This window comes from Filicampus tigris, chromosome 7 (genome assembly GCF_054856515.1).
Source record: "Filicampus tigris isolate MCC_2025a chromosome 7, RoL_Ftig_1.0, whole genome shotgun sequence".
Taxonomy (NCBI): Eukaryota; Metazoa; Chordata; class Actinopteri; order Syngnathiformes; family Syngnathidae; genus Filicampus; species Filicampus tigris.
The window spans coordinates 1,674,117-1,701,992 of record NC_141223.1 but is presented as its reverse complement, the minus strand read 5'-3'; the positions used below and the strand labels follow the sequence as shown (position 1 = coordinate 1,701,992).

Here is a 27,876-nt window from a genome sequence, read left to right as displayed (position 1 = left end):
TTGAACTCCAAAAGGATGATGCTACACCATTTGGTTTTACGGTGGAGTACAAACAGTTCCAAAAAGCAGTCAGTTGGAGTCCTTCAGCCTTCCGCTAGAAAGCAATAAAATGTCAGGAAAAGCCCACGTGAACTTCAGAACTTTATTTGGGCTTATGGGGGTGTGCACACTTTTGCAAGCACAATATTTCATCTTTACCCGGCCTCTTGAAAAGATTTTATTTTTTTTTTTTTTCCCATTTGCGTTGCACAAGTAACGGGGTCACACAAACAGTGGAATAGGTTTTGAAATCATTTCTCATCATCGTCACCACCACGATCGAAAAACTGGCATTTGAACAGGGGTGTGTAGACTTTCACTACTGTATACCGTGATGCCCACTCCACTTTTACTATGAGTATCAACACATCTGCATTTCCATTTGAATACAAGCACAAGGCTATCAAATGATCATCCGTCGACGAGCTCGTCGACGCTGCTTTTCACACGCGCGCACACACACACACACACACAGCCTAGGATCAGACTGACTGCACCGCAGTGCATCCTGGGAAAAGAAAAAAAAAAAAAAAAAGATGTGGAAAGGTTCACGCAACAAAAATGACACAAAAGTCAAACCGCTGCACTTGTTTATTTACATCATAGCACAGACAGAAATTCCCCAAATCAATCCCAGCCTGCGATTAGCTCAAATGTACACCAGTTAAATAGTCAGGGAGACATTCACAAGTAAAAACAACAAAATCAAATAAGAAAACAGGCGTCTTCCAGCCAAGAAGAATTAAAAAGACGGAAAGTGACATTTAAAACAATCAGCGCACATTCAAGTCAGCATCCAATTTGGTACATTCCAACGGACAACGAATAAGTTCAAGCTTGAAACAGGATCCAGTCGTGAGAGTAAAATGGCCGCCAGTGGACGTGACTCGATGAAGGAATAAATAACAAAGCAAAACGTCAACGTTGGCGCTTCAGAGAAGGTCGGGCAGGATGAGTCCCGGCGGTTTGGGCTCCACGCAGTTGATCCAGAAGTTGGCGCAGCTGGCGTGGTACTGGTGGCCGCCGTACGCCAGCTTCAAGTTGTCCGTCTCCGAGTTGAAGGCCTGAAGACGGCGGACCAGAGGAGGACGCCGTCCTTACGTTCTCATCAAACATTGGAAACATTTGGCGGCGATCACGGCGGGGGTGAACAAACGTTTTCGTTGGAGGGCCGCGCACAGAAAAGTGGCGGGACTCAAAATGACGAACGTTAAAACTCATTCGATGCCAAGGACGTATTTTCACGTCTTTTTTATCAACCCTGATATCCAATCGTATTTTATTCATTTTTTTCTTCAATCCGTGACGGTATCACGAATAAACGAGACCGCGGCCTTACAACCTCAACTTTGACCTGAGAAAAGTGAAGAAATTGACATCCTAGCAAAGAAAAAAAAAAAAAAAACGCTTGTTCGAGTGGAGATCACACTTGCCTGACTGGAATTTCAAGTCGCGTAAACGGCGGAGGCGCTTCATCGCAAGCACACTCGTGTGTGTCGGCTGCGTAAAAACAAACGACTCGCGCTTCTTTGTCGTGGCAATTTTCTTTGAGCGCACAAACAAGACGCCGGCGACTTTGGCAGCGAAGCGTCGTCGCGCACGTCATCGTGGTGGCACTTCCGAAAGATCCGAAGGAAACGAAACTCTCTTGTTATTTCTTAAAAAGACATTTTGAAAATTGGCCTGACGAAAAAAAACAACTCGATGAATCGATTAAGGTTTTCACGGCAGCTGCTGTCTTGCAGGAAACACCGAGACGCCTTGTGATGACTAAAACGGGGTCACATGCCGCTTCGCCGTGTCTGAAGACGAATCCATTCGTTGTGCAAGTTTTCATCGCGTCACAAAAGAAAAAAAGGAGAAATGTAACGCCGCGGTTGTGAATTCTGAAAAATGATTCCATGTTTCAAGATAGGATTTCAGTGTGGGGGTTTAAGCCCGAATGAGGGTTTTGAATTTTGGGGTTCCAGTTAGGGTTTCAAACAAGCATTGTGATTTAAAGATAGGGTTTCAAGCCTGGGCTGGGGTTTCAAATTAAAGTTTAAAACCAGGATTAGGGCTCCAAATTTGGGTTTAAAGACAAGGTTTGGGATTACGGCCTGGGTTGGAGGTTCGAGTAGGGTTTCAAACAAGGGCGAGGCTTTCGCAATAGGGTATGGAAGAAAGGATAGGGTTTCAAATTGGGGTTGTAACCTACAAAACGACAAAGTAGTTGAATGTGAGTCAATATTTACCGTGGACCTCCGAACACTTTCTGGAGTCAACGCCTGAAATAAATCACAACACAGTCGGCACATGAACTCGAAGAAGAGAAGAAAAGAGAAAATCGAGGAAACAGCGAGAGACCAAGATGGAGCCTCACAGCACAAGCGCAAAACCCGTCTTTATATATATATATTTAATATTATATATATATTTAATATTACATATATATATATATATATATATATACACATTTTTTTTTTTGCTATGAATCGACCAAGTAATCGGTTATCGGAATGTTGTTCTGCCAAATATTGAAATGGGTCGTGCCCTAGCCTCAATTATTCCGAATTGAGGAAAAGGCCTCCTGCAAATAGCGAAGGTTCACCGCCGCGCATTTCAGGATCTTTCCAAACTTTTGCCCGAATTGCCAGTGCGGCAACGTTTGGGGGACTAATGTACACTAGCGCAGCTAAAGTGGCCAACGGGCAAAGAAATAGAGAAGGTGCGAGACCTGCACTATTTGACACAACGGTGAAATGACAACAGTCTTGAAAAGCTTCAAGAATCCACACAAAGGAGCCAAAGTGGCAAGTGTGCTTTCTCTCTCTCTCTCTCTCGCTCGCTCGCTCACCTTTCAAGAGTACAGAGTGAGCAGACAACAATGAGCCACATTGATTGTGTGCTAAAAGCGCCCCGCCAACCGCTAATTGCTCCATCGCTAACGTGGCAACGGTTACTAAGGCATTGCCACGTCAAAGCTTTCGATTGGTCCGACTGCTGCAGCCCGGGCCTTACCTGACATTTCGACACTGCGGCAGAGAGGAAGTCGAAACATTTCAACAGAAAAGTCATCAAGTTGAATGAACCCAAATCAAGGCCCCCCCCCGGGGGAAAAGACCCAAACCACCCGAAAATGGCTGCGTTGGAGCAAAATGGCTGACTTTGTGTGTCGTAACAGACATGGCTTTTTAAGACGTTTTTTTTTTTTTTTTGTGGGTCTACTCATGATAGACATGCCTACCAAATGTCGCGTTTCCAAGGTCAACTGACTTCAGGCAATCAATTTTCTGAATGTGTCTGGAAAGGACAACTGGAAATGGCCAAATCCAGCCCAAAATGGCAGACTTCCTGTGTCTCATTCGGTATGGCCTTGAGACTTTTTGGTGGGTCTGCCCATGATAGACAAGTCTACTCTAATTTCATGTTGCCGAGGTCAATTGGTTAAAAAAAAAAATGAAATAAAATCAAAGTTAAAATTAAAGAGTCATCAAAGTTGACTGCCTTCTTGAGACTTTTTTTGTGAGTCCACTCATGATTAACATTCCAACCAAATTTCATGTTGCTATGTCAAACTGGCTTTTTTTGTGGGTCTACTCATGATAGACATGTCTATGAAATTTCATGTTGCTAAGTGGCACTGGCTTCAGGGGCTAAATGTTTTTTTTTTTTTTAATTGATTTATCGGGCACTATTGAGGGGGCAGATCTCGACTAAACGGAGCCACATAATGGGGAATTGTTGGAGAGAATTTGCGTCAGTGCCACTTTAGCCCCACGCTCATCCACAAGCGAGGAGCAGCCCGGCCAACAGCTCGGCCCCCACCTGGCGGCACCACAGCAAAAAGTACGGCGACATTTCTCATACTCGTTTAAAAAGGCGTCCAAGCGCGCTTGCTTCTTTCATCTGCAAACAAGTTCCACAGTCGCAGAAACGTCACACAAGACGCGTGTGTGTGTGTGTGTGTGTGTGTGTGGGGCGTTCAAACCTTGCTGCGAGAGTCGACGTTGAGCAGGCACACGCCACACGCCAACTCCTTGGCGTTCTTGATGCCGTGCCGCAGAACGCAGGAGGTGAAATCCAGCGAGCTCTCGTCAGGCTGCACAAGACACGGCAAAAATGTGCTCGGGGAAAAATGACTTTTTTTGCCAACGCCATGTAAAAAAAAAAAAGCCATTCCAGTGCAACTGCCAACCCAAGTTCTCAAGATGGTGACGAAAGAACGGAAAACACGGGAAAAAACGACAACTTTTTTTTTTCCTGGTGAAAATCGCTCTGCGCGTCTTGAAAGGTCGGCCAAAAGGTTCGACATTGAGCGGCAACGGGCTGGGATCGATGGCAGTTAGCATTCGCTAACTTTCCGTCACGTTATCGGCAGCCGCGAGCGTTTCAGGCGCAGTCGTGTGTCAGTCGGGCAGACGGGAACGAGCCGCACGTGCGAGCGTCAAGTCGCGATGATAGCAAACTTTTATTTCACACTTTTTCGCCCCCCCCCCCACCCATCGCCCATTAGATGTCAATGATTTTTTTCGGCTAACGACAGTGCGTCCACACATTTGTGCGTGTGTCCCTGAAATGACTGTCCACCCTGTCATTAGCGTGTAAGCGTCCCTTCACGAAAGCCTCTGAAGAGTTCGGCAACTAGCCTGAAGTACATTTGACGTCACGCTATTGCGCAGGGATAGACCGATCATCGGGATTCAATTCAAATTTGAAAGAACCGATTATCGTTGGACAAAACGCCAAATATCGGCATCTGTCTTTTGGTTTTTTTTTAAATTTGCCGTCCGGTAACAGATCACATTAAAATTGGGTAAACCTCAGGAAATTATGATTTCTCTATATTATTTTTTTTCAAAGCTTACGTGAAACATTTCAGCATAGTGACATTTTGGAAAACTCCAACGTAGAAAACTTTAAGGAGCTTATTTATTTGTTGAAGTTGAATCGTAGAATTTTCCAAGAATTTGAAAACAAAAATGTCTATTTCCCAAGATAAAAGGCTAAAAACATTTAATGTGTTGCAAATATGAAAAGCTGTTTAATAAACACGCTTAAAGACATTTTGTATTTTTGCCCGCTCAGCTATTAATAATGGGCATCGGTAGTGGCCCTGAAAAAAACCCAATATCGGTCTATCTCTACTATTGCGTATGATATCGCGTGCGCGTCTCACCGCCAGCTTGGCCAGCGACATGAAGCTGGTCAGGTTGTTCCACACGCGGCTGACGTCCTTCAGCAGCTGCTGCAGCTTCTCCGAGCACACGGCCGTCGCCTTGACGCCCAGCTCCACCCGCCTGGCCACGCGGTACACTTCCACCACGCCTGCCGCGTGCACGCCTCATTAGCATACAGGTTGCGAGGTGCGAAAGCGCGCGTGCGTGCGCGCGCGTGCGCGCTTACCCAGCAGATACTCCATCCCCTGAGCGGACTGGATGACCTCAGTGCACACGGAGGAGCTGCTGATGCCGTTCAGCGTGTTGTTGGCCTTGGTGATGACCTTGAGGCGGGACCATAGGCCATGCGGTTACCTCACATTACATTTTGACAAATCAGTGAAAAAAAAAAAAAAATCAATCAAAAAAAAGTTTATTACTTCAAAGGTTGAAAAATGCATTTGTACTTTGCCAACCATTTGCTGTATCCAAAGCAGTAATTCTTTAAATGTAAAACTGGTGGACTCCCTCTAGTGGTATGTGAAAGAATCGCCGCATTAAATGAACTTGTTTTGAATCCAGTGCAGTCAATGTTTTCACACAGCTCAATTAAGCAAATTCAAACCGACATCGCAATGAAGTAGAATGCAAAAAAACGAACAAAAAAAAAACCCGCTTCAATTTGGTCAGCTTTGGTCTCTATTTCTTTTATATACTATATGTATATTTTATATCTTTTTTATATTATGTCTTCAAAATCTCAATGCTTAAGAAGCGCAGTCCATATGTTTACAAATCATTGTAACATGAAATGTGGAAGTGATGAAGCCACACATTTGTTTGTATTGTTGTTGCAAACTTATTTATGAGCTTTATTATTTCTATTATTTTAAAATCTATTATTTATTTACTTGTGTTGAGGCAACACTTGTGAACGCTTAAAAGACTGCAAGCCAAAGTGTTAATAAGCAGATGCGATGTCATTTTCGGTCGACAGAAGACAAAATGGCCGCCCCCGGAGATGGCTAAAAACAAGTGCATTTTGCTACTTAACTTCTATTCCACAAAGGCAAAAATGAATCCGAATGCCGTGTTTCAACTAGTGGGCCTGCTGGGAACATATTGTTGACAAAAATATGTTTGGGTTGACTTCCGTTTTAAGGGAATAAAATGATAAGTACAAACCTCAAGAGCGCTTTCCAAACACCTCTGCCACTCGTACGCATAGCGCTCGCTCTCCTGCCGCAAACACAGAGGTGTTAAGGCAAAGTATTTTTGAAAAGAGCTGCGATCTGCCGGCGCCAACGCTGGCCGTGCGCTTCACCTCCACCTCCCCCGTCAGATCCTTGTACTTGTCCCGGATGACGGGCAAGCTGGGCTTGTCGCTCAGGGTGCTGGACCGGTCGCGGAATCGCGGATCGGGCTGCTCGGGCGCCGGCGACGCGGGCAGGCGGCCCATCTCCTTCTCTCCCAGGCTGTGACTGCGCTTGTGGGAGCCTGAAGGGGTCACGGGGGGTCGGGGGACAGCTTTTCATCGCGTTCAAACACATGCTGGACACCAACTTGACTTGGCTGATTTGGTGGCTTTGTGTTGCGAGCAAAAAGGGGACAAAATAAGATTTTGGCAAACGACGATGCACATTCGGGACAATTTTCTGATATGTTACAAACCAAAACCGGTAACTAGGGCCCGAAACAGTTTTTTTTTTTTTTAAGGCCTAAGCTGATACAACGAATGAATAAAATTGAAACAACCGATCAATCGGCTGATTAGTTAAAATATGTATATAATGAATAAAATAACTTATTTTTGGTTCCTTAATGGTTGCGACAATAAAGACTTAAATTACAGGCAGAATATTTGAACGTTTTACAATACTTTCTCTTTATACTCGTTTCATTTCACAACAGCGAGAAAAATCAGCAAAAGTGTTTAAAAAATTTTTTGGGGGGGGGCGGGGCAACTGTTTGAATAGCATTATCTTTGTTTTATGTTGTGATGTGTTCATGTGTAAAAAAAAAAAAAAAAAAAGGCAAAAATTTGAAAAATGTTCACATATTTTAAACCAATATTATAAATCATAATAATATTAATAATAATAATAATATTTTCCGGCTATTCAGTCCAGCCTGACCAGCAACTGATTTGCAATCAATTTCTGTTTGTGCGTTTACTGCACTTCACTGTCTATTTGAAATAATGTCCTGTTTTTGAATAAGGGGATGGAAATTAAAATATTTTTGAATCATATTCATGAATTTAAAAAAAAAACAATGAGCATATGAATCTGTTGAATATATTATGAAAATAGTTGTACAATACCGTGCAGTGCTTTTTTTCTTGTCAAACAAATACTTTTGGGGGCGCGATGGCCGCTTTGCAATCCAACGCGATTGCAGTGACCGGCATGTTCACGGAACAAATGAAACACAGAAGTCAAGGCGCCATCGCATTTTGTTGTCGCTCATCATCCCGCCTGAACAAGAGCGGAATGACTCGACAATTTGGGACAAACAATAATTACATCATTAGTCGTTCTGAATAATTCATTAGCAGGCCAGCACAAGAAAGCAAAATATGCCCGGTGAGGCACGTGAGCGGGTTGGCCGGGCTCAGTTCATCCGACCGGCGAAGACGTGCTTCGGCCGGCCTACGATCGCGTGGCGCTTGCACTGAGCGCAAAGGCAAATGAAATTCATCAGCGGGAGCTCAATCTTGAGCAAATGAGCTTATATGACACCGCGGGAGACGTGAATCAATTATTCACAGCGCACCACAGCATCCTCAAAGAGGAAACAAAGCGGATTGATCATGGCGCCGGCCGCTGCTGATCCGTCAGCGCATTCCTCCGTGCCGTGAAAGCTGTCGTCTCAACACTGCCATCTAACGTCTGGCAGCTTAACTGCGCCCTAATGTACCGTCGGATCGACATTTGCAGCATGTTTGGAAAAAAGGGGGGGGGGGGGGGGGGGCCAGGGTGCTTTCAAGTAGGGATGGCCGAGTAGCGCTTTCGCAATCAGGCAGAGACTGGCCCGATATGAAGGGATCCAAAATAATCTGGGATTGGTCCCAAAATGTGTGACTGTGCAAAGTTTGGAGGTGCATGGCCAGATAGAACCCAAAAGGTTTTCTTGCTTCATTTCCTGAACAAAATGTCACTTCATCAAGGGGGACCTGTAGGTGAGGAGGGTAAATCTAGCAGAATTTTTGAGGGAAAAGCAAGTTTTGGAGATAATGCTGCTTGAGTGAAGCTAAAAATAAAAATTTAAAAAATAAAGACACTGTATCACCCTTGCATGTGGGCTAGAAAAATGTATCTATTTTTCATGGTTTTACACTTGAGACTAAATAAAATGTTTCTATTTGGGCTTGAATTATCCCAGTTAATTCCCATAGTTTCCAACTCTGAATATTTCCAAAATTTGCCATCCTATCATCTTAAAATAATGGCCTATGTGATTTTTTTCAGAAAACACGAAAAACTGAACCTCATTCTGAAGATGTGTTGAGCTAAGGATGAAGATGATTTTAGCAAAGGTGGACTGATCAGAGGTTTAAAGGGGAAGTCAACACAAACACGTTTTTTTCAAGAATGTTCCCAGCAGGCCCACTAGTTGGAACACGGCATTCTGATTCATTTTGCGTTTGTGGAATATAAATTAAGCAGCAAAATGCCCTCGTTTTTAGCCATCTCTGGAGGCGGCCATTTTGTCACTTCTGTCAACTGAAAATGACATCACAACTGCTGACAACGACCAATCACGGCTCATATTCAGAAAACAGGTCAGCCGTGATTGGTCTCATTTTTAGTCGACAGAAGTGACAAAATGGCCGACCCCACGGATGGCTACAAATGAGTGCATTTTGCAGCTTAACGTTTATCCTACGAGTGCAAAATTAATCAGAATGCCGTGTTTCAACTAGTGGGCCTGCTGGGAACATATTCTCGAAAAAATATGTTTGGCTTGACTTCCTATTTAAGGGGGAAGAAAAAAAAAAAAAAAGGAAAAAGGCAATATATGACGCAGGGGCTGACGATTTCCTAGTTGGAAATTGAACTGGGTTTTTGATCACTGATAAGGTTGTGCTACCAAAAAAAAGAAGCACTCACTCACCTTGGACAGACAAGTCAAATGTGGCCAGCTCGTTCTTGATCATCTCTTCGCTGGATTTGACTTTGGGCTGAGCGCTTGCCTTGAGGAAGTCGGACTTGCCAAACTTTGGCTTGTCTCCCTGGAAGGCGCCAAAGTCGTCCGAGGTCTCGCTCGGGTCGGCCCCCGAGTCGGCCTCGGCGGGCGGGTCGGCCTTCTCGCAAGCGGTGCCGGCAAAGTCCCCGAAGTCGTCTTGGTCTCCGCCGGCCAAGCGGGCCGAGGCTTTGAATTTGTCACCCTCGGCGCTCGGAGCGGGCGAGGCGGCAGAGCCGCTTTGCGACTTGACTTGGGCTTTTGGAGCGGGCGTGAAGGGCGGAGGGGCGGCGCCCCCGTGGCCCTGCGCCTTCTGGAGCTCGCCAGCCACGCACTCCTCCCGGTCCGACCAGTCGTAATTGGCCAGGCTGCTGAGGCCCGACGTCCCGAACGGGTCAAATTTCGTGTCGTCTGCCTCTGCAATGACAACACAGACATGCCAGTGCTTCCGTGATGCCACCGCGACAAAACTGAAGACCGTCGACGGACATTCCCGTCTTATCGAACGCTGTCGTGTGTTCAAGTCGTCACTCTTCTGTTCTAATGAGAAACGGCTCTTTGACAGTTGACCACACTCGGAGTGGCCCCTTGATTCAGTGAACACGCCCACTGCACAATAGATGTTTTTTTTTTTTTTTGGGGGGGGGGGGGGGTATTATTCTTTTTTATTATTATACAAACCCCTCAAATAGCACTGATAAACACTCAATATAGATTTCCACGAAAAACAGAGGGACATGGAAAGGTAAAAGTTGCGTAAAAAAACTGGAAAAATCTCAAATGTGAAAAATAGATTGACCCCCCCCAAAAAAGAGAAGGAATCTGCAAATATGCCAATCCATGATTGTTGAATTACAAATATAAGGGTCGACTGCAGTTTTAAGTTGTAATATCAGCATTCACCACTAGATGGCCGGTATGCCTTAGTTGCGCTGACACTGACAACATGTTCCAACATGAGCAGGCCTAATATTTTTGGTGTATTTGGAATGATATGCAGGACAAACGAAGTGCCTCAACATTACCACAATTTGGAGTGAGTTGATTTTTGTGAAAACATGTAAAAAAAATAAAAAATTCTTGCACTTAATGTTGGTTTCTTGTTCGGCAGTTTTGTGCCGTCCTTGAATGGTAGATTTTTTATGCAAGACAGCCCTTTGCACTGGAAAGAACAGCATGTGGTTATTTAAAAAAAAAAAAAAATTCTCCTAAAGGCATTTTTTTTTTTCTCCTAAAGACTTTTTTTTTTTTTTTTTTTTTACGCCAATAGCTCCAAATATCGGCCTCCTTGACTATTACGGCCCAGAAAAAAAAATCTGTCCATCTGTCGTTCATATTAGGATTTACAGCCTAGTTTAGGATTTCCAACAAGTGTTAGGGTTTGAATCCATAGTTAGGGTTTCAAACAATGGTTTGTATTGATAGCAGGATTAGTGTTTTTCATTCATTATTCTAACACAAACATGCAATTACACATTACATGTTAACTAAATCAAATAATTAGTCATTGTGAAAAACCTAAAATATATTAGGTATAAAAACACATTACAAAATGTACAAATAAAAGCTTTCTTATAAACACATAAACACACAAACAAAACAGCAGCACCTTTAAATGCCGCCCACTTTTCTGTAGTGTCCCAATGCAGCCCAAAAGAAGCAATTTGTGAAATTGACAAGCATCTAGAGCTGTATGTGAAACATTTAAAGGAAGAAGAGAAGAAGAAAAATAAGACGGCACCCATTTTTGAGCCATACCAAGAGGAATATTTATTACCACAACATGAGAGAAGAGAGCCAGAAAAGGTCACAAAGTAGAATAGAGGTCTATCGTTACAAGAAGAGCTTTCGGCAAACTAACAGCGTAAAACTAGACTTGAGATTTGCCGCGCGTTATACAAGGGCATGCAGAGTCAGGTGCCAAAGGGCAGAAAAGAAAAAAGTGACACCAAAGAGAAAGAAAAGCACAAAAACCAGAGTGAGAAGGCACATTCACAGACTCAAATCAGTCATTCGGAGGAGGAGGAGGAAGAGGACCCCATTCGGCTACCAGCTTGGAAAGCAACACGTTTTTGTTTTGGGGGGAAAAAAAAGGAGCAAACACTACGTAAACCCTTTGAGAACTCGAAAGACAAAAAAAAAAAAAAATTGCAATACAGAGGCTATAAATTGGTCATTTTCTATGCTTTTCAACAATGATGTCACGTCATCAAGCACTCAAAGGGTTGTAAAGCAGCCAAACATCTCTGGCAACCCGCAAAAAGGACTTTAATCACATCCAAAAAGATTTTTTTAAAGAGACAGTATCCTTTTCCCTCTTGCTTTAGTGACGGTTTCAACGAGTAGTCTTAGGACTGCTACTCCAGCGTCAGCAAATGGAAGCTCTTCGAATCGACCGCATGTCCCACGCGCGCACACGCACACGCACGCACACACACACGCACACACACACACTTGTGTCTGAATGTGAAAATAAATTGAGAATCTCGGGCCTCAAAATACAATCGTAAAATCCAGTACATTTGTCTCCCTAACACATAAAATGGCATCTGGGATGGTCTGCGTACTTGTCAATTTCACAAATTGAAAAAAGGCAGCATGAAGCAGCAGGGCGTGATGGGTATTAACAACCGAGGAACATGCCGTCGAAGCGGACGTGACAATTCAACACCCCCCCCCCCCCCAAAAAATAAATACAATAACAGTTTCCTTCTGTGCACCGTACCGGAAAGTCATTTGACAAAAGGAATACTGTCTCTTTAAGAGTACGTCTCGTTCGGAATCGGGCGGCGCGTCAAATTGGTCTGAACAACATAAGATGCTCGGTGGCGCTCCAAAAACAGTATTAGATAAAAATAGACTTGAAAGGAGACAGTAGAGAAGGACGAGAGCTTAGTTGGAGTTGTCTTACGGCTTCTTGATGTCCGACGTGTCTTCATTTATAAGGCAATGACGATGCACAACTGGATTAAATCGCCTCGAGAATGGGAAAAAAAAAATGACTGAGGAATGCGCTAAATGAATGGCTGAATCAATGGGTGAATGTGTGATGTTAACAAAATGCAGCAAGATGAAACTGGCCTGATTTGCTCAAGGGCAGCACGGGCAAAAACAAGCGCAACCGTCAACAGCGGGCGTATCATGTGCTAGTGGGAACTCTTTTACGCTACCTTTTTTTTCCCCATCTTATGTCCCCGTCACCGATGTTTGAAGTAAGTCCCGTGACAATCAAACCGACTTATTACTACAGTCTGACCAAAAGAGACAGACAACGCTAATAAAGCCAAATAATGATTATTATATTATCGTTTAAGCAATCGTAAATTTGCATATTTTCCGATATTTTGGGGGGGGTTTCCTATTCTCTGTTACCAGCTTTTGTGCTAAAAGGCCAAAGCCATGTCTAATGTGAGAATGTTACTTTGGCGCCATCTTGTGCAATATTGGCGGCAAGGCTGTTGAAGTCAAGGGAAGCAGCTTTACCGAGTCCATGTCAGCCTTGTCTCATGAAAAAAAAATGCTTTGCCACCATCTTGTGCTATCCATATGAAATTACAAACCGTTTTGGGTGGACATTAAGACATTTTTGCTTTACATATCAGAGCTCGGCCCCTGAAAACTGCATTGTAAATATAAATGATAAATCACCTCAGCGACACTTAAAGGGAGCGTTTGCAGATTTTTTTTTCTAGAAACCACTGCGCCCGAGGAAGAACAACCTATCAGAGGCAGAAGGTGTGAGACTGAGATGAGTGAAGTGCCACTTCAAATCTTGCATGCGGTTTTAAAACAGCAAATCCCTCCTTCAAGTGGACATTAAGAATTAGCAAATTATCACGGCAAGAGAGTGAGAACAAAGTGGACAGCAATGGCGCAACAACGACTAAAACTAAAAGGATTTAAATAAATAAACAAAAAACATATAAATAAATAAATGAATGAGATGAATGCTAAAAGTTGGAATGGAGGATGATGCCTAACATCCATTTTGATATGTTAACTAGATAGTGTTTGAACATTGTGTGTGTGTTTGCGCGTGTGCGTGGGTGGGAGGGCCCCTCACCAGAGCAAGCGCACTAGTTCCTCACCTGTGGCGGGCGGCTGGTGGGACGAGAGCCCCGTCAGATCCAGCGAGCTGTCGGACATCACGTGCTTCAAGTCCCCGCCCACATCGGTGAGCTTCATGTCCAGCTGCACCGACAGCGCGTCCTCAGAGTCGTCCTTCCCGGCGCTGCTGCCCCCGATGGACGGGAGGTCCAGCGACTTGACCGAGGCGCAGTCCTCCTTGCCCTGCTTGAAGGCCGACACCTTGTCCGCCGGCGTCTTTTCCGAGGCGCCCAGCGCCGTGCAGAATTTGGACGACTGGAAGTCGGCGAAGTCGTCGCCGCTGTCCTTGGCGGCAGCGGCGGCGTCGTCGTAGGCCAGGCCGCCGCCGCCGCCGGCGTCCAAGGACAGCTGCTTGAACGCGTCGTACTTGTCCGAGCTCTGCTGAGAGGAGGTCTCGGAGGTCTGGCCGCCCGGCGCCGCGCTGCTCTCGCTTTTGGGCTCCCCGCCGGAACTCCCGAACGCCATGAAGTCGGCAAAGTCGTCCTGCGCCGGCGCCGGCGCTCGAGCGGCGTCTGAGGGAGAAGAGCCAAATAGGGCAAATTGGCCAAAGCCGTCGGGCTTGGCGCCGCCCGGCGGGACCACCAGAGAAGGAGGTAATGTGCCAGTTTGCGTGTCGGTGGCAGGCAGAACGGAGGGAGCGATTGAGGAGAAAAGATCCAGGTCGGCCATGTTGAGAGGGTTTTTGGCTTGAGGAATTGAAGCGGCTGGCGGCGGCTGCTGCTGAGAGTTGGCGAAAGCAGAAGGGAAGGCGGGCTGGAAGATCTTGGCCTGCTCCGAAGGCTCTAGTGGTGAGACGCTGTCGGCGGTTTTGAAGTCTGTGAAGCCGTCGTCAGTTCGGACAGACTTGAAATCGGCAAATGCCTCACCTGAGAATCAAAACACAAACATCAAACTGTAGCGTACAGACTGACAGCATCCACCGCTAACTTACAACGCAAAAGAGATGAGCACACTGCACGCTTGGGGCAAAACGAGTCCTCGAGTCATTTGAGTACTTCGATTCCCCCTAAAAATGCTCAGAGGAATTTTTTTCTGCCTTTGGTACCTGTTGATTTGGCGCGCATGGTCAGGAAGACGGTCAAGCCAGCCGCAGCAACAATTGTTCACGCCGTTCTATGATGCTAACATGCCAGAAGGCCTCCTTCAAAAGAAAATCTTGCCAAATAACACATGGACACCAGTGCCTTGGGACGCTTTTATTTTGGCGGCTGACTTGACTTGTCTTTGGTCTCCAGTTTACATCGTCGTCAAATCAAGTTCAATCGCTAATTAAGGACGCTAAAACACCCCCCCAAAAAAACCCTAATCAATTAGGCTGACATTGCATAACATGGTGGCTGTTAACATCGTTAGCGGCTAATGGCTAGTAGCTAGCTGCTACGCGAGTGCCCAATATAGGCTGGAAAGAGCTGTGGGAGAACTTTTCAAAGGCAGTTTCATTGGGAAAAAGTGTCTTTGATGCTGTCAGCCTTACACAGTTGCATTTCCACGGAACAATTTTGAAGAAAACAGGCCGACTCAAGCGTGCCGTTTTAGCCGTCAAAATCACAACTGCGGTTCTGACGTCTCTTCGCCCCAAACATTTCACGACAAGAAAATATCGTTTGCGGCTATTCACAGTCTATATTTCAGTAAAAACTGTTGATAATCTAAACATGAACATGAATTGGATGTTCATTATTAAGTCAAATGTCTTATTTTCTGTTTTGTGTTTTTGTTTTACCGAGCCAAAAAAAAAAAAAAAAAATCAGCCGCACACATTGGAAAAATACTTCTGAGGAAGGATCTGAGGAAAACCGAAATCATTTCAAAATGTCTGCCACTGACAGTAGTTACTTCCCAAAAAAATCAAAACGAATCCGTCACATCACATGGGTGAGGATGTCGTCAGCGATTGTCCAGAGAAGACTGTCTACAGTCGCGTGTGAAGCAGAAACACTCGAAATGCACTTCACAAACGAGCGGCACTTCATCCAACGTTGCATCAAGTGGAAGGCGGACTCTCGGCACACTGCAGACTAACAACATGACTTACTGGATTTGTAAAACGGGTCCCCATTGGAAACTGTTCTAATGAAACAGGGAGGTGAAAAAGAATTGGGATCAACATTGAAGGTGTAAAAACAAAAATAAAAAAAGTATTGCGTAACAAGTGAATTGCAGTATAGCAAGCTAATAGCGAATCTCCACTTGTGAGTCCGTGATTTTTGCTTCGTGACGCAGGGCGCACTCACTCCGGGCAATCGGTGCCATGCTTTGCCCACTACTCAATATCTTTGAGTTGCTACTTTAACTCATTCACTGCCAGACATTATCAGAGCCTCTTTTACCCTAACGTTTGAAAAAAAATCTGAAAATAAATAAATAACTTCCTGGGATTGAATGGCTGGACTGTGAAAAGACAAATAAATACGTCAATGGCAGTGAGTGAGTTAAAATACAAGGTCGTGTCATTGAATGTCGGTCATGATGGCGCTACTTGGAAAAGTACCATTTCTGAGGTTGAACATGATGTAAAAAGTTGAACAACACCTTGCCTGGTGAGAATATGCAATAAATGGAGAGGCGAAATCTTACCTAGTGGTTTCTTGTCAGTGGGATTTTCTAAGTGTCTAAACACACTGTATTTGTCTCCTCCATCTAAATGGGGGGGGGGGGGGAGAATAACATAAGGGTGAAATTATAAAAGCATCTAACAAATGCTAACGTAGACGTAACTCTTGTACCTGAGGTAGGGAGCGTGACTTGGGAGGGCTGATCCACGGATAGCTGCTTGAAGACGGCGTACTTGTCAGAAGAGGCGCCGGACAGGGGAGTCAACATGGCGGGTGCGCTGCAAGACACGAGGCGGGCGTTGGGCTTATCAAAGGTACGAGACCGTCGCATGAATACGCCTCTATGGGCTGAAGAGAAAGTTTTATGGAAGGATTTTAGGGTAAGTATGCCGGAATTAAGGTTGCAAAGTGGTGAACATTTCCAGTAAAGTTCTCAGTCGTTGCATACGTTCCCAGCAACTATCTTTTAAACATGCCGAGCATTTTTACAAGCAAATCTCTGAATTCGCTATAGAGGTTCTTGAGCAGAAAGATATTATTTTGAAGCTGAAATGTCAACATTTTGCTTTGTCTTTCAGCGCTAACCACATACAAAAAGGAACGAGTTGGACTGATAAGTGCAGTGTGAAAAGGGCTTCACACCGAGTCACTTTTTGATGACAAATGTATAATTGTTGCCTCGTTCAAACAAGCTTTTTTGTTTGTCTAAGCGCTCTTTATTAAACTACAATGTCAGTCTTTGCGTCATTGCTCAAACGTCTCCGCCGTCCTTCCAAATGTGAGGGGAAGTTAAAGGCCCTGATAGACCAAAATGTCAACAGTGACAGACGCATTTGTCACATCCCGTTGGTGCTGCGAGCGCTGATTTGCTAGCTAACAGCCAATCGGAGTCACGACTGGCGACGCCGAGTCAACAAACATAAACGCCCCCAAGACGCTTACAGACGGCTTACGACACTACGACGGTGGCCACTACACCAATCAGACGGCGCTTAAAAGGCGCCACGACGCTTCACGACCTCCGACGCCGGTTTGGTGTATCGGGGCCTTCACAGCGCTCTGATGCCGGCTAATTCAGCTCCGCCTCATCTTCATCTCTTGATGTATAATTGCCTTTCCGTTTGGGCCGGTGAAGCCATACGGAGAAATGAACTTATCCAGCGCCCGCTGCAACCAATTCATTAGGCGCTGAGCCCAACTCATTGCTATGCTGAGGGGCTTCGGCCAAACGATCACAAACGATCACAGACGCGATCACTGACGATCTGACACTGAAGTGAGCACAATATGCAGGACGACAACGCTTGAATGAGGAAGCACTGGCGCCAAATACGAAGGCGTTACCTGTTTTGATGCTGCGCCGCCGTGCCGGAGGGGAACTTTGCGCCGGATTCCCCCTGGAAGTCCGTGAACGCCTGGTCGCCGGTTCCGGCCTTGGGCGCCTCCTGGAAGTCCTGGAAGTCGTCGTCTTCCACTTTGGTCGCCTTAAGGTGTGGGTGGACGAAACGGTACAGGACACGAACGATGGCAAAGTGCCTTTTGAATGGCTTGTATGCAAATAGTTACATCTCTGGATACGTCAAGTGTCAAATTAATCATCTATTTTTGCCCCCCAAAAAAAGTGTCCTGTCTGGATTTTTGCATCTGTTACGTACCAGTGTGACTAATTTACATGTTTTTCAACATGTCAAACAGTGCTTTACCTCAACACAGTCGCAACATAATAAAATGCTTAATTCAATTAGTTGTAATTGTTTCTTGAGCATTTTGTGTCAGCGCTGAGCTAGCAAATTTCACAAGACAAATACAGTGTAATTTGCTCAGTTTTCTGTTCAGAGTTACAGGAAATTTCAACTGATGTGACAATAAGCAGCTTGAAGCAAGCACACTCGGTGCCTTTTTTGAAGGCCTGTTCGCTATCTGCCAAACTGCACGTTGCACACTCAGGGAGGGCAGGACAGACGTCATCTGGTTCTTCCCAACGCTCACTTTCTTAGAGCAAGAAAAAGCTCTCTCTTAAGTCAGATTTTTGCTTGTAACTCAAAGCAAAAAAAACCCCCCAAAAAACTAGTACTAGACTAGAGTACATGGAAAAAGTCATTTGGTGACAGTGGATCAAGTGTTACCTGAACAGGAGGGAAACTAGCAACAAAGTTGGCGGGCGCTGGAGCCGGTGCCCCCGTCATGGGGGGCATGCCAGTCGGCGGCGGGGTGGCCATGGGCATGGACACTGGCGGGTGGCTCATCATGGCTTGCTGGTGCTGGGGCATGACGGGGGCTAAGGCCATAGCGAGGGCCGGCAGGTTGGGCACCGGCGGAGACGGGAACTGACCCAGGATTTCCACGTTCATCGCAGGCAGCCCGCTCTGAGACACACACAAATATTCTCTTGGCGTTCTTGTTTTCTTTTGTAAACGTCAATGTCGCAATTCAACCAATCTGATCGCTGGTCCCGCCCACCACGTCCTCGATTTCCTTTCTATTTAATGTTACCGCAAACAACATATAGTACATGTAATAATAAAAGACACATGGCCTGCCATTCAATTGAAGTAAACACATGATTTTTTTTTTATTTTATTTTTTTTACCTGCGCCACACCGATCAGCGCCAGCACCGTGTAGAGCTCCTCCTTTGTCAGCATGCCAGGTGTTGTGCGGTTGGCGGACGCCCATATTTGGCCCAAAGCCTCCCGGGGGAGACCCGACGACATGAGTAGCGGGTACAGCTTGGCGGTGTCGATCCCAGCCGGAGTCATACTGAACTCCAGAACCTTCTTGAACATTTCTGAGGGCAAGATGAAGAAAAAAAAAATGTTCTTGAGTCAATTTTATCCTTTATCAAAAAGTATCAGAATCAAAAAAGACAAAAAAAAAAAAAAAAGACATTGAACTCCATTACTAGGTCTTGGTGATAAAGCAAGACGTGATCACTATCAATAGAACCTCCGAGGGCCCGACTGATAAATCGGCAGGTCAATTGAATTGGCTGATATTAGCTCTTGATTTCTTTCTGTCACTTTGGAATGTTTCAATTTGACACGCAAGCTAACAGAATGCCTTTGAATGTGTGAACATCACCGTGGAGATTCCACCAAACAAAATCCAGCGTTGCAACACATGCAAAATGCAAAGATTACCTGGGATGAGGCTGTCGTTGTAAAGCCAAGCTGGCGGGATGGACTGGATGTGTTCTTGTTGTGGATATACGCCGACGCCGCCTGCGGTAATTAAACACACACACACACAATCATTTGCTGTAGTAGCTGCTCTGTCGGGGAATACGAGTTGCCAGCTGCCAAGTCTCTTGGCAGCACAGCCTCTGCTGGGAACCAAAATTCCACAAAAATTGTTTCTGGAAAGCTCAGTGCAAGATGTAACACACACACTAAAGGAATTATGCTGTGAGCCACAACCAGGGATTCAACATTTGACTGTACTGACCTCCTTCATGGTTTTAGCGAAGTAAATTCAATAGTAGATTAATTTACAAGTTTTTCAGATTATTGTAGAAGCCATCGCTAGGCTGACTTTTTTTTTTTCTTTTTTTCAACCCAAACATTTTTTTAAAGAATATGTTCTATATAGGCCCACGAGTTGAAACATGGCATTCTGATTATTATGAAGTTTGTGGAATATGAGTTAAGCAGCAAAACGCATCCGTTTTTAGCCATCTCTGGGGGGGCGGCCATTTTGTCACTCCTGTCGACTGAAAATGACATCACAGATGCGCAGGGCTCAGGTAACGACCAATCACAGCTCACCTGTTTTGTGAAGCTGAGCCATGATTTGACAAAATGGCCGCCCCCAGAGATGGCTAAAGACGGGTGGATGAACCCTTACTCTACAAACGCAATATTAATCAGAATGCCTTCTTTCAACTAGTGGGCCTGCATAGAAGACATTGATGAAAAAAAAATGTTTAGAGTATCTTGACTTCCCCTTTAATAATGGTCAAACAACAAAATTGCACATCATTGCTCATTTAAATGCTGGAATCTCTATGAAGAGCCTCAACGCTTGCATTGGCAACACAAACCATTAAAAAAAAAAACAGTAAAAAGTTAAGGCGCATCCATGTTAGACCAAAGCAGGCGGCATGAAGCAGCAGGAGCTCAAAAGACGCATTGGACGCAGAAAACCCGCAAACGCACGTAAGTGTAGCAGAAAAGGGAGAAAAGTTTGAAATCCAGATATCGGAAAGCCCCGCTTGACAGTGATCACAGTTGTTCAAGTCGTCAGCTTGCCTTGATGCGATTCGAATGCCAGCAAATGGCGCCACGAAAGCCGCCGATGGCGTAGAGGAAGAAGGCAGGAAGCTGAGCTGCGCTTTTAGCGGCAGAAGCTGCTGCGGAGGTCTCGTACGCAACGGAACGTCTCTCACCGCTGCTCGGGGGGGAGGCTTGGGCAGCCGGCGGGGCCTCGGCGGGCGCCGGCGCCGGGGCCGGGGCCTCGGCCCGCCTTTCCGTGACGAAGGCCGACTGGAGACTCAAGTCCCCGGAGGACGTGAGCCAGTTCCTGGCCTTACTGCTGCTCTGAAACTGGGCAGAAACGCGAGCCCTGGGACTCATTTCCGTCAAAGTCCGCCTGGGCTTGAAGTTCAAGCGCGCCGTCTTGCCGGCCGTCAGGTCGCAAGAGGAGAAAAGCTTCTCTTCCAGGGACGGGCCTAGAGGGGGCGGACGGGGAAGCAAGCGTGTTTCTCATCAGCCAGGCTGCCTCCGATTCAAACGGGACCGACGGCTGCTTGGAATGTTTCAACGCACGCACTTCCAGGTGGCAAACGATCACGCGATGTTGGATCGCGCCGCTCGTAAACAAACGGGAGAAAATCGGAAATGTTTCGAATGATGATTTTAGCCGCCGTCTCTTGCCGTACTTAGTCGGCTCCCGTCCGACTCGTCGGGGGCGGGGCTTCACTCGCTCACTACATTTTGTTTGCTTAATTAGCAGAGGAGCCAAAGTTCATTTTAACTTGCTGTCACAATAACCCCAAAATTTACAATGAGCTTACTAAAAACTTTTTTCCTGAATAAATGATTTCTCATATAGTCAAAGAATGATTATATTATAAGGGTGCGCTTGCTTACATTTTTTTTTTTTTTGCAAGCATAGCGGTGTTTTTAATTGATAACGTTGGGATAATAATTAGATTTGACATGGACATTTGTAAGAGTGTGCTAGTTTTTTTTCAAGCATTTTTTTTCTTGTTTTCGTAAAACCCTCAAATACAAAATAAGGGCTAGGTAACGATACTACTAGGCTAGCCATAAAAAAAAAGTGAATTCACTATAATTCATGGTAAGTAATAAACTAAAACATGAAAAAAAAAAATGTGTTCATGATTGAAAAACTATTTAGGAAAATTTGCATGCACATTTTAACTCCCCGAATGTCCGTTTTTCAATGTCAAATGTAGGCCGCCCTTGCTTTCTCTGTACTACACATCCAAAAACCTTGTACGCATCCCACGTGAATTTATGGGCGGATGGAAGATGAGCAAAAGAAAGAATTACCTTGAAACGAAGTTTGCGAGCTGCTGCCGACGACAGAGTGAGGAGGAGCGGCAGCGGGAACGGACACAGAGGAAGGGAGGGAAGGGCGCACTTGAGAGGGAAGGCGCGAGTGTGCCGAACCGACGGGACCCTGAACAAAGTCACTAAACTCATCGTCCTCCTCGGGCAAAACGGTCGTGAGGGAGCCCATCGTGACGGAGGCCGCGGAGGAAGAGGAGGGGGGGGGAGGAGGAGGAGGAGGAGACGGAGGAAGAGCTGGGCCCTTGAAAGTCACTAAATTCATCATTGTCCTGCTGGGACAAAGGCGGGGGGAGGGAGGGAGTGGCGACGGACGAGTGGGATGACGACGATGATGATGATGATGATGAAGCCGAGTCTGCAAGAATGAACAAATGGTGATGATGGAACACGACGCACACGCACACGCACACAATCCAAGTGAAGAAGTCAGGCTCCAACGGTAGAATGGAGTTCTTCCTCCCAGAAGGGGGCGCGGTCGTAGATTCTACTACATGGGCGGGCAAAGTACGGCTCGCGGGACACAAGCAGACCGCTCCATTCGTTAATCGGGGTCACCAAGCATTTTCATTGTTTGCATTTTATTTGTTGCATTCATTTAGGCATTTGTTTTCTTTTGACCAAAGTTGGCTCATTTCATTTGATTTGTTCATTTTTGTATCTTGGGTTACCTATAATAAGATTAATATAGAAAAAAAATACCAGTTTTCAATTGGACATTTTTGCTGTAATTAACTTAACTATGAAAATATATATATATATATATATGAATCAAATAACTTATGAATTAATTCTTTTTTTGGTCCCTTAATGCTTACAACAATAAAGATATTAATTTCAGACAGTGCATATGACTGTTCTACAAAATTTTGTCCTTCTGTATTTGTTTATCTTTTTAACAGAGACCCCCCCCCCCAAAAAAAAATCAGGGCATTTTTTTTATTCAAAGGGGTGTTTGAATGTCATTATCTTTATCTTATATTGTAATGTGTTACTGTGTTAAAAAAATGGCAGATTTTCACCGTTTTTAAATAATCTAATATCAGCCGATTGATTGGTTGAGCCCTAATAAGTACTACTTTCCTATCAGCAAGCACCTTTGTGGCATATAAGGGCATTACAGATAGAGCAAAAAAAATGTGTAAAAAATGTAAGCATGTGAATGGTGAACCACGAAAAGGTGGAGGATCACTGTAATACAAATGTATAAATGAGAATTAGTACTTTTATCGTTAAACCGTTCTGCATCCATATTTTAATTTTTACTTTTTTTGATTTATTTTTTTACAAGTGATCTGATCCATGTGTTTATTTTACAAATGAAATGTGGCCCTGGAGCACAAGTTTGCCGACTCGTGCTCGAGTCAGGTGACGAACGTGAAAAAGCGTACCTGTCTTTTTGCTCTGCGATGCCGGCGCGGGGTGCATCTTGGCGTCCCTGCTGAAACCGTCCAGGTTCCCCTTTATCGCCTCCAGGGCGTCGTCCCGGCTCTTCTCCCCCATCTGAGTACCGCCCCCCCCCCAAAAAAAAGTAAGCGAGTGATTGGAAACAAAAGCGGGCCAGCGACAATGTTCCTGACCTTGGGTTTGACGCTGCTGAGCAGCCGCAGTTTTTGCTTCTGCTCCTCGAACTGCCGCCGTTTCCTGTCCTCCTCCAGCATCTTCTGCTGCTGCTCCAGACGCTTCCTACAAACAATTAAACGGAATTGGAATGCAGACGCCCTTGAGGATGCCATTCTATAAATAGATCAAAGATGTTCTTGTTGAATCGAGTGGAAAGCAGACTACTTTCTTTGTTTTTATGATTCCTTTAACCCTTAACCTACTGTTTCGGTAAAATCTGACCAGTTTTGATATTTGAAAGTAATAAAAAGACCCTAAATGTCATTCATTCATCCTAAAATTTGATGGCTTTTCCTTGAGCGACCCAAACTACACCCAAAAATTGAAACATTGAAAAACGTCATCTTTGAACACGGGCTACTAAATTTGTGTATACTGAGGCTGTTTACAAAAATGGATTTTGGATTTACCAGTGTATGTTAAATGGTGGTCACCGGCTGCAGCTAGCGATGATTTTTTCTACCAAATATCCTAGCAATTAATCGGATAAAAGTTGATTTGTGAGATGCAGGTATTATTTTGTCCACTTGAGAGTGATAAAAGGGGGTGCCTGGCCCGGTGAGTGCTATGGGTGTCAGCAAATGCGAGTGTACAGTTGGCTGGCTATTAACTGGCTAAGCAATTAGCCAGTCTGCGTGTTGAGCAAATGTGTCAGTCGCAGCATGTTTATAACAAACTTTTTTTTTTTTTTTTTCAAATCAGATAACTGTTTTGGTTTTTTTTAGCCTCAATATTGCAATTGCGATTTCATGTGTTTATTTTTTCCAAGCTCCTCTTCCCATGTATTTTTTTTTAACCAGCACAAGCAATAAATTAAACTGTACAATAAAATAAAAAATATCAGATGTTTTGTACATAAATGATTTGGTCTTATATATTAGGCCATGAATTCATACGAAAGATATTTTATTCATCCACTTTAATTCAAAAAGTTAACTCAAGAAAAAGGTTTTGACTTGCAGTCTTTTCATCACTCACTACGACAACTTAACAAATTCCTATCAAACAAGTGTGGCGTAAGCACAAGTCAGTAAGACATAAAAAGATGCGCAGTTCATAATTTGCCCCAGAACATTCTATGCGCGCATGGAAAAGGAACAGTATGTAAGCTTGCATGAAGAGAAAGAGCAGGTGCGTGTTTCTTACTGGTGCTCCTCGGCCATTTGCTTCTGCATGTCGGCGCTATACTGTGGGCCCGCAGGTCTCATGGCCATAAACTGGGGCTGGCCCAAAAACGGCATCCCGGGGGTCTGCATCCCCATCGCCATCCCAGCCTGTGAAATACAAGCACGCCTTTTATGCTACCTGCTAACTGAAGTGGTGCCTCGAGATGCACGTTTAATTCCTTCCGCGAGCACGCTTGAAACGCAAAACCGCAAATCATCTTTCCTCATTGAAATGAACGGAAATGTTATTCACCCGGTGCAGCCCCCCCCCCTACCCCCCGCACCCCAACCACCCGCCACCTGTAATAATGAGTGACTGTATCCACAACGCACCTGCATGGGCATGGCTCCTGGAGGCATCTGTCCCCCAAAGTTCATTCCCATCATGCTTTGCATATTTGGCTGCATGACCTGAACCATTGGGAAGCCCTGCGGCTGCTGCTGTTGCTGCGGCGGCTGCGGATGTTGTTGTTGCTGCTGCTGCTGCTGCTGCTGCTGCTGTATGGGCACCAAGCCTGCACAAAAAACAAACAGCAAAAAATGACATGTTGCTGTATATTTAAAGGGCTGTCTAATCCGAAACACGCCAAAGGTGGGAAAAGCACTTGGAGAAAAAAAAACAAAAAAAAAACGACTTGATCAATTTACAGTAACAAAGTAATTGTACTTTGCCACCACTGAAACAAACGGGAGGGAAAAGCGGATAGAAACGTAGTTGATGAATTTGTGATTCGGTTTGTCGAGCAGCTGGGGAAAGACACGAGACCAGCAAGAAGTCAATCTGGTTTTCGACAGCTTGGAGCAAAACGAGAGGCAAGGGGAAAAAAAAGAAAAAAAAAAGGGATCATCCGCAATGTTTGTCAGAGCAGCCGTTGAGTTAAATGACAGCCGGCGCCTTCTGGAGCCACCATGTGATTCCAACATTTTACAAGGGGGGGGGAACACAATCTTTGCAGGCATGACTGCGGATAATATCCAGTTATTGTGTCCATTGTGCAAGATGGTATTTATTGTTATTAACGGAAGAGGACCGATCATATTTACAGTATTTGTAATCTCCTCTCTCTTCACTGCCATGTTGTCAGTGTCAAACAGTATGCAAAGTTTGTTCATAAATTCTGACCTTGCCCGCTAATCCTTTCAAATCTTTGGGCTGCAATTAATAATTATTTTAATAATTGATTCATCTGTTGATTATTTTGCCAATGAATCAGATAAAATAAAAAATAAAAAGACGTTTTAATTTCCATCCCTTTATTCAAAAACACGACATTATTGCAAATTCACAGAGAAGAAAATCCACAAAATTCAATTAATTATGATTCAGTTATTGGTTTGAGCCGTAACGTGTTCAAAAATCGGCAAAAATGATCATCATTGTACTCTAACCACTTGCAGCAGTTTCACACAAGTAACATTTTTAGCATTATTTATTAAGTGTAAATCTCTATCATTCAAAACAAAGCAAATCTTGATTTTTACAAGCAATGCTTGGATGAGCAATGCAAGTAGTGCAAAGAATTGACTTGGTTGTCACTATTTTACACACAACCTAAAGTCGCAGCTTGTTTAGAACAAATTGAAAAAAGAAAAAATGCATAGTGCAACATAAATCAAAGATAAATGTGTTAAAGTGACACATTCAACTACTGGTCATACAAACACACGTATGACAAGGATTAATGTGCTTATAACTTCATTAATTAAATGTCATGCACTATGCATTGCATTCTGGGAACCACAACGTCAATGAAGAATTTTGAAAGAAAGCAATAAAAGCTTGATCGCTTCTATTGTGACTCACCTTGCGGCGGTCCCAAACTCCCTCCAACGGGATACATGAAACTAAAGGAGGAGAAAAACAAAACAGGTTATGAGACGCACATGTTTTCAACTGGATTTCCTCAGTCCATGTGGCATTTCATGGCTCAACAGATGCTGGTATTAGCTACAATCCCAAAGCTTGGCATTAGCCAAGTTGTCCGTGTGTGTGGTGGGGTTTCTTAGAAATGACCCTATTTTGGAACGATACAGTTTACTTCTACATGAACTCATTCCCTACTATGTATGTTTCTACTCGTCAAGTGGAATCCAACCGTTCTTTGCCACTGACGTACATCTTCATCTCGTCTGATTTTCAGCAGCTAGGCGTGGAGGAGGATGGTCTCACCCAGCTGGTCTCAACGTTTGGTCTCAAAATAAACCTTGGTGGGCTTTGATGATAAAGTCGTCACCAGGCGAACACACGCAATGTAATTGCATCCATGATCTTTCCACCCACACTGGCTGGGCTTGTATGTCACCTGTGCTGTATCAGTGTCATCCAGTCATTCATTATTTACGCGGCTCAGGCTCACGGCATGAAAAATACATGAAAATGAATAAATAGTTTGCACGTCCGGCTAGCTGCTCGCTGGGACGTAACGCAAAATATTGTGAGGATGCTGACTGACGTTGGTTCACAGACTTCTCTATAATATTGTATGCAAGTTTTTTTTTATTCAATTTTATTTACAGAATTTTGTTGCAATTCACAACTACTGTACTGTTATTTCAAGGCATTTCTTTTCTGTGGAAACAACATCAACCTAAAAAAAAATCCCCGTTGGTCAGGACCTACAGTGTAGCAGGTTGGCTGAAAGTGTGATTTTAGCATGCTTTCCGTTGTATCATTGTCAAATGCAATGCGTTATTATATGATGGTAATCAGTTCAAACTTCGCAGTAATCCATCACCGGAAGTAGTGTGCTTCGTCTTTCAGAATAAGAGCCTTATACAGGTAACGCTGCGCAAATATTGATACCTTAATAGTAGTCTTGATAGATATCGGGTGGAAATCGTCTCTTTTGATCATTTTTGTTCACTACTGTTCTATTCTGTGTTTATATTTAAAAGTGTTCCTAAAACACCTCCTGCTTCCTGTTTCAGTTTTACCGGGGTCTTTTTTTTACTCCAAAACGGAAGTGACATTTTACTTAATTCCTATTTTGGGTTGTTGTTTTAAATTTAAAGGACATTTTCTTTTCAATATTACGGTACAGAATTGGCGTGTTTGTATTTGAGCAACCAGTTATGGGCCAGTACATGTACATTTTAGCGTTACTAGGACGACATCATCACCGTCTTAAACGTCATAACTAACTACACATGAAAGCTGGCTCGATCTGTATTATTGTTACGAAAAAAACAATAACAATAACAATATGAGGCGTCAGTCTGACTTGACTGTAGTGTTAAAATCCTCCTGTGACAGGACCCAGCTGCTAACGTTAGCTATGGCAGCCAGCCATCTCGTCAGCCGGCTTCGACCACCAAACCAACCGGTGACGACGTCCCTTTAAAGCCACCACGGTGACCGCTTGGAGGCCAAAGCCTGTGTAGGTGGTGGATAAATGTCGAAAAAAAGTCAAAATGGAGATAGAGAGGATTGTAAAGGCGCTCGAGTACCTGCCGCCTCCAGATGATCCCGGCCGCAGCGCCATCTTGAGAAGGGCAGTCGCCAGTCTAGTGATGACGTCATTCAAGACAATAGA

At 44.5% G+C, this 27,876-nt stretch overlaps 1 protein-coding gene across 1 annotated transcript; it reads right to left on the bottom strand.

Moving 5' to 3' along the window:
- Window positions 1–612: 612 nt before the first annotated feature.
- On the bottom strand, window positions 613–27,876 carry synrg (synergin, gamma). The gene is given in 25 exon segments (XM_086035438.1): window positions 613–1,103; window positions 2,274–2,306; window positions 3,889–3,927; window positions 4,010–4,120; window positions 5,198–5,346; window positions 5,425–5,521; window positions 6,363–6,416; window positions 6,502–6,674; window positions 9,294–9,779; window positions 13,451–14,335; window positions 16,047–16,109; window positions 16,196–16,302; window positions 17,369–17,508; window positions 18,151–18,390; window positions 18,615–18,811; window positions 19,164–19,244; window positions 20,408–20,689; window positions 21,537–21,760; window positions 21,762–21,912; window positions 22,946–23,057; window positions 23,135–23,240; window positions 24,324–24,451; window positions 24,677–24,858; window positions 26,148–26,188; window positions 27,791–27,876. Coding segments are annotated over 25 exon segments (4,248 nt in total). The 5' UTR covers window positions 27,826–27,876; the 3' UTR covers window positions 613–971.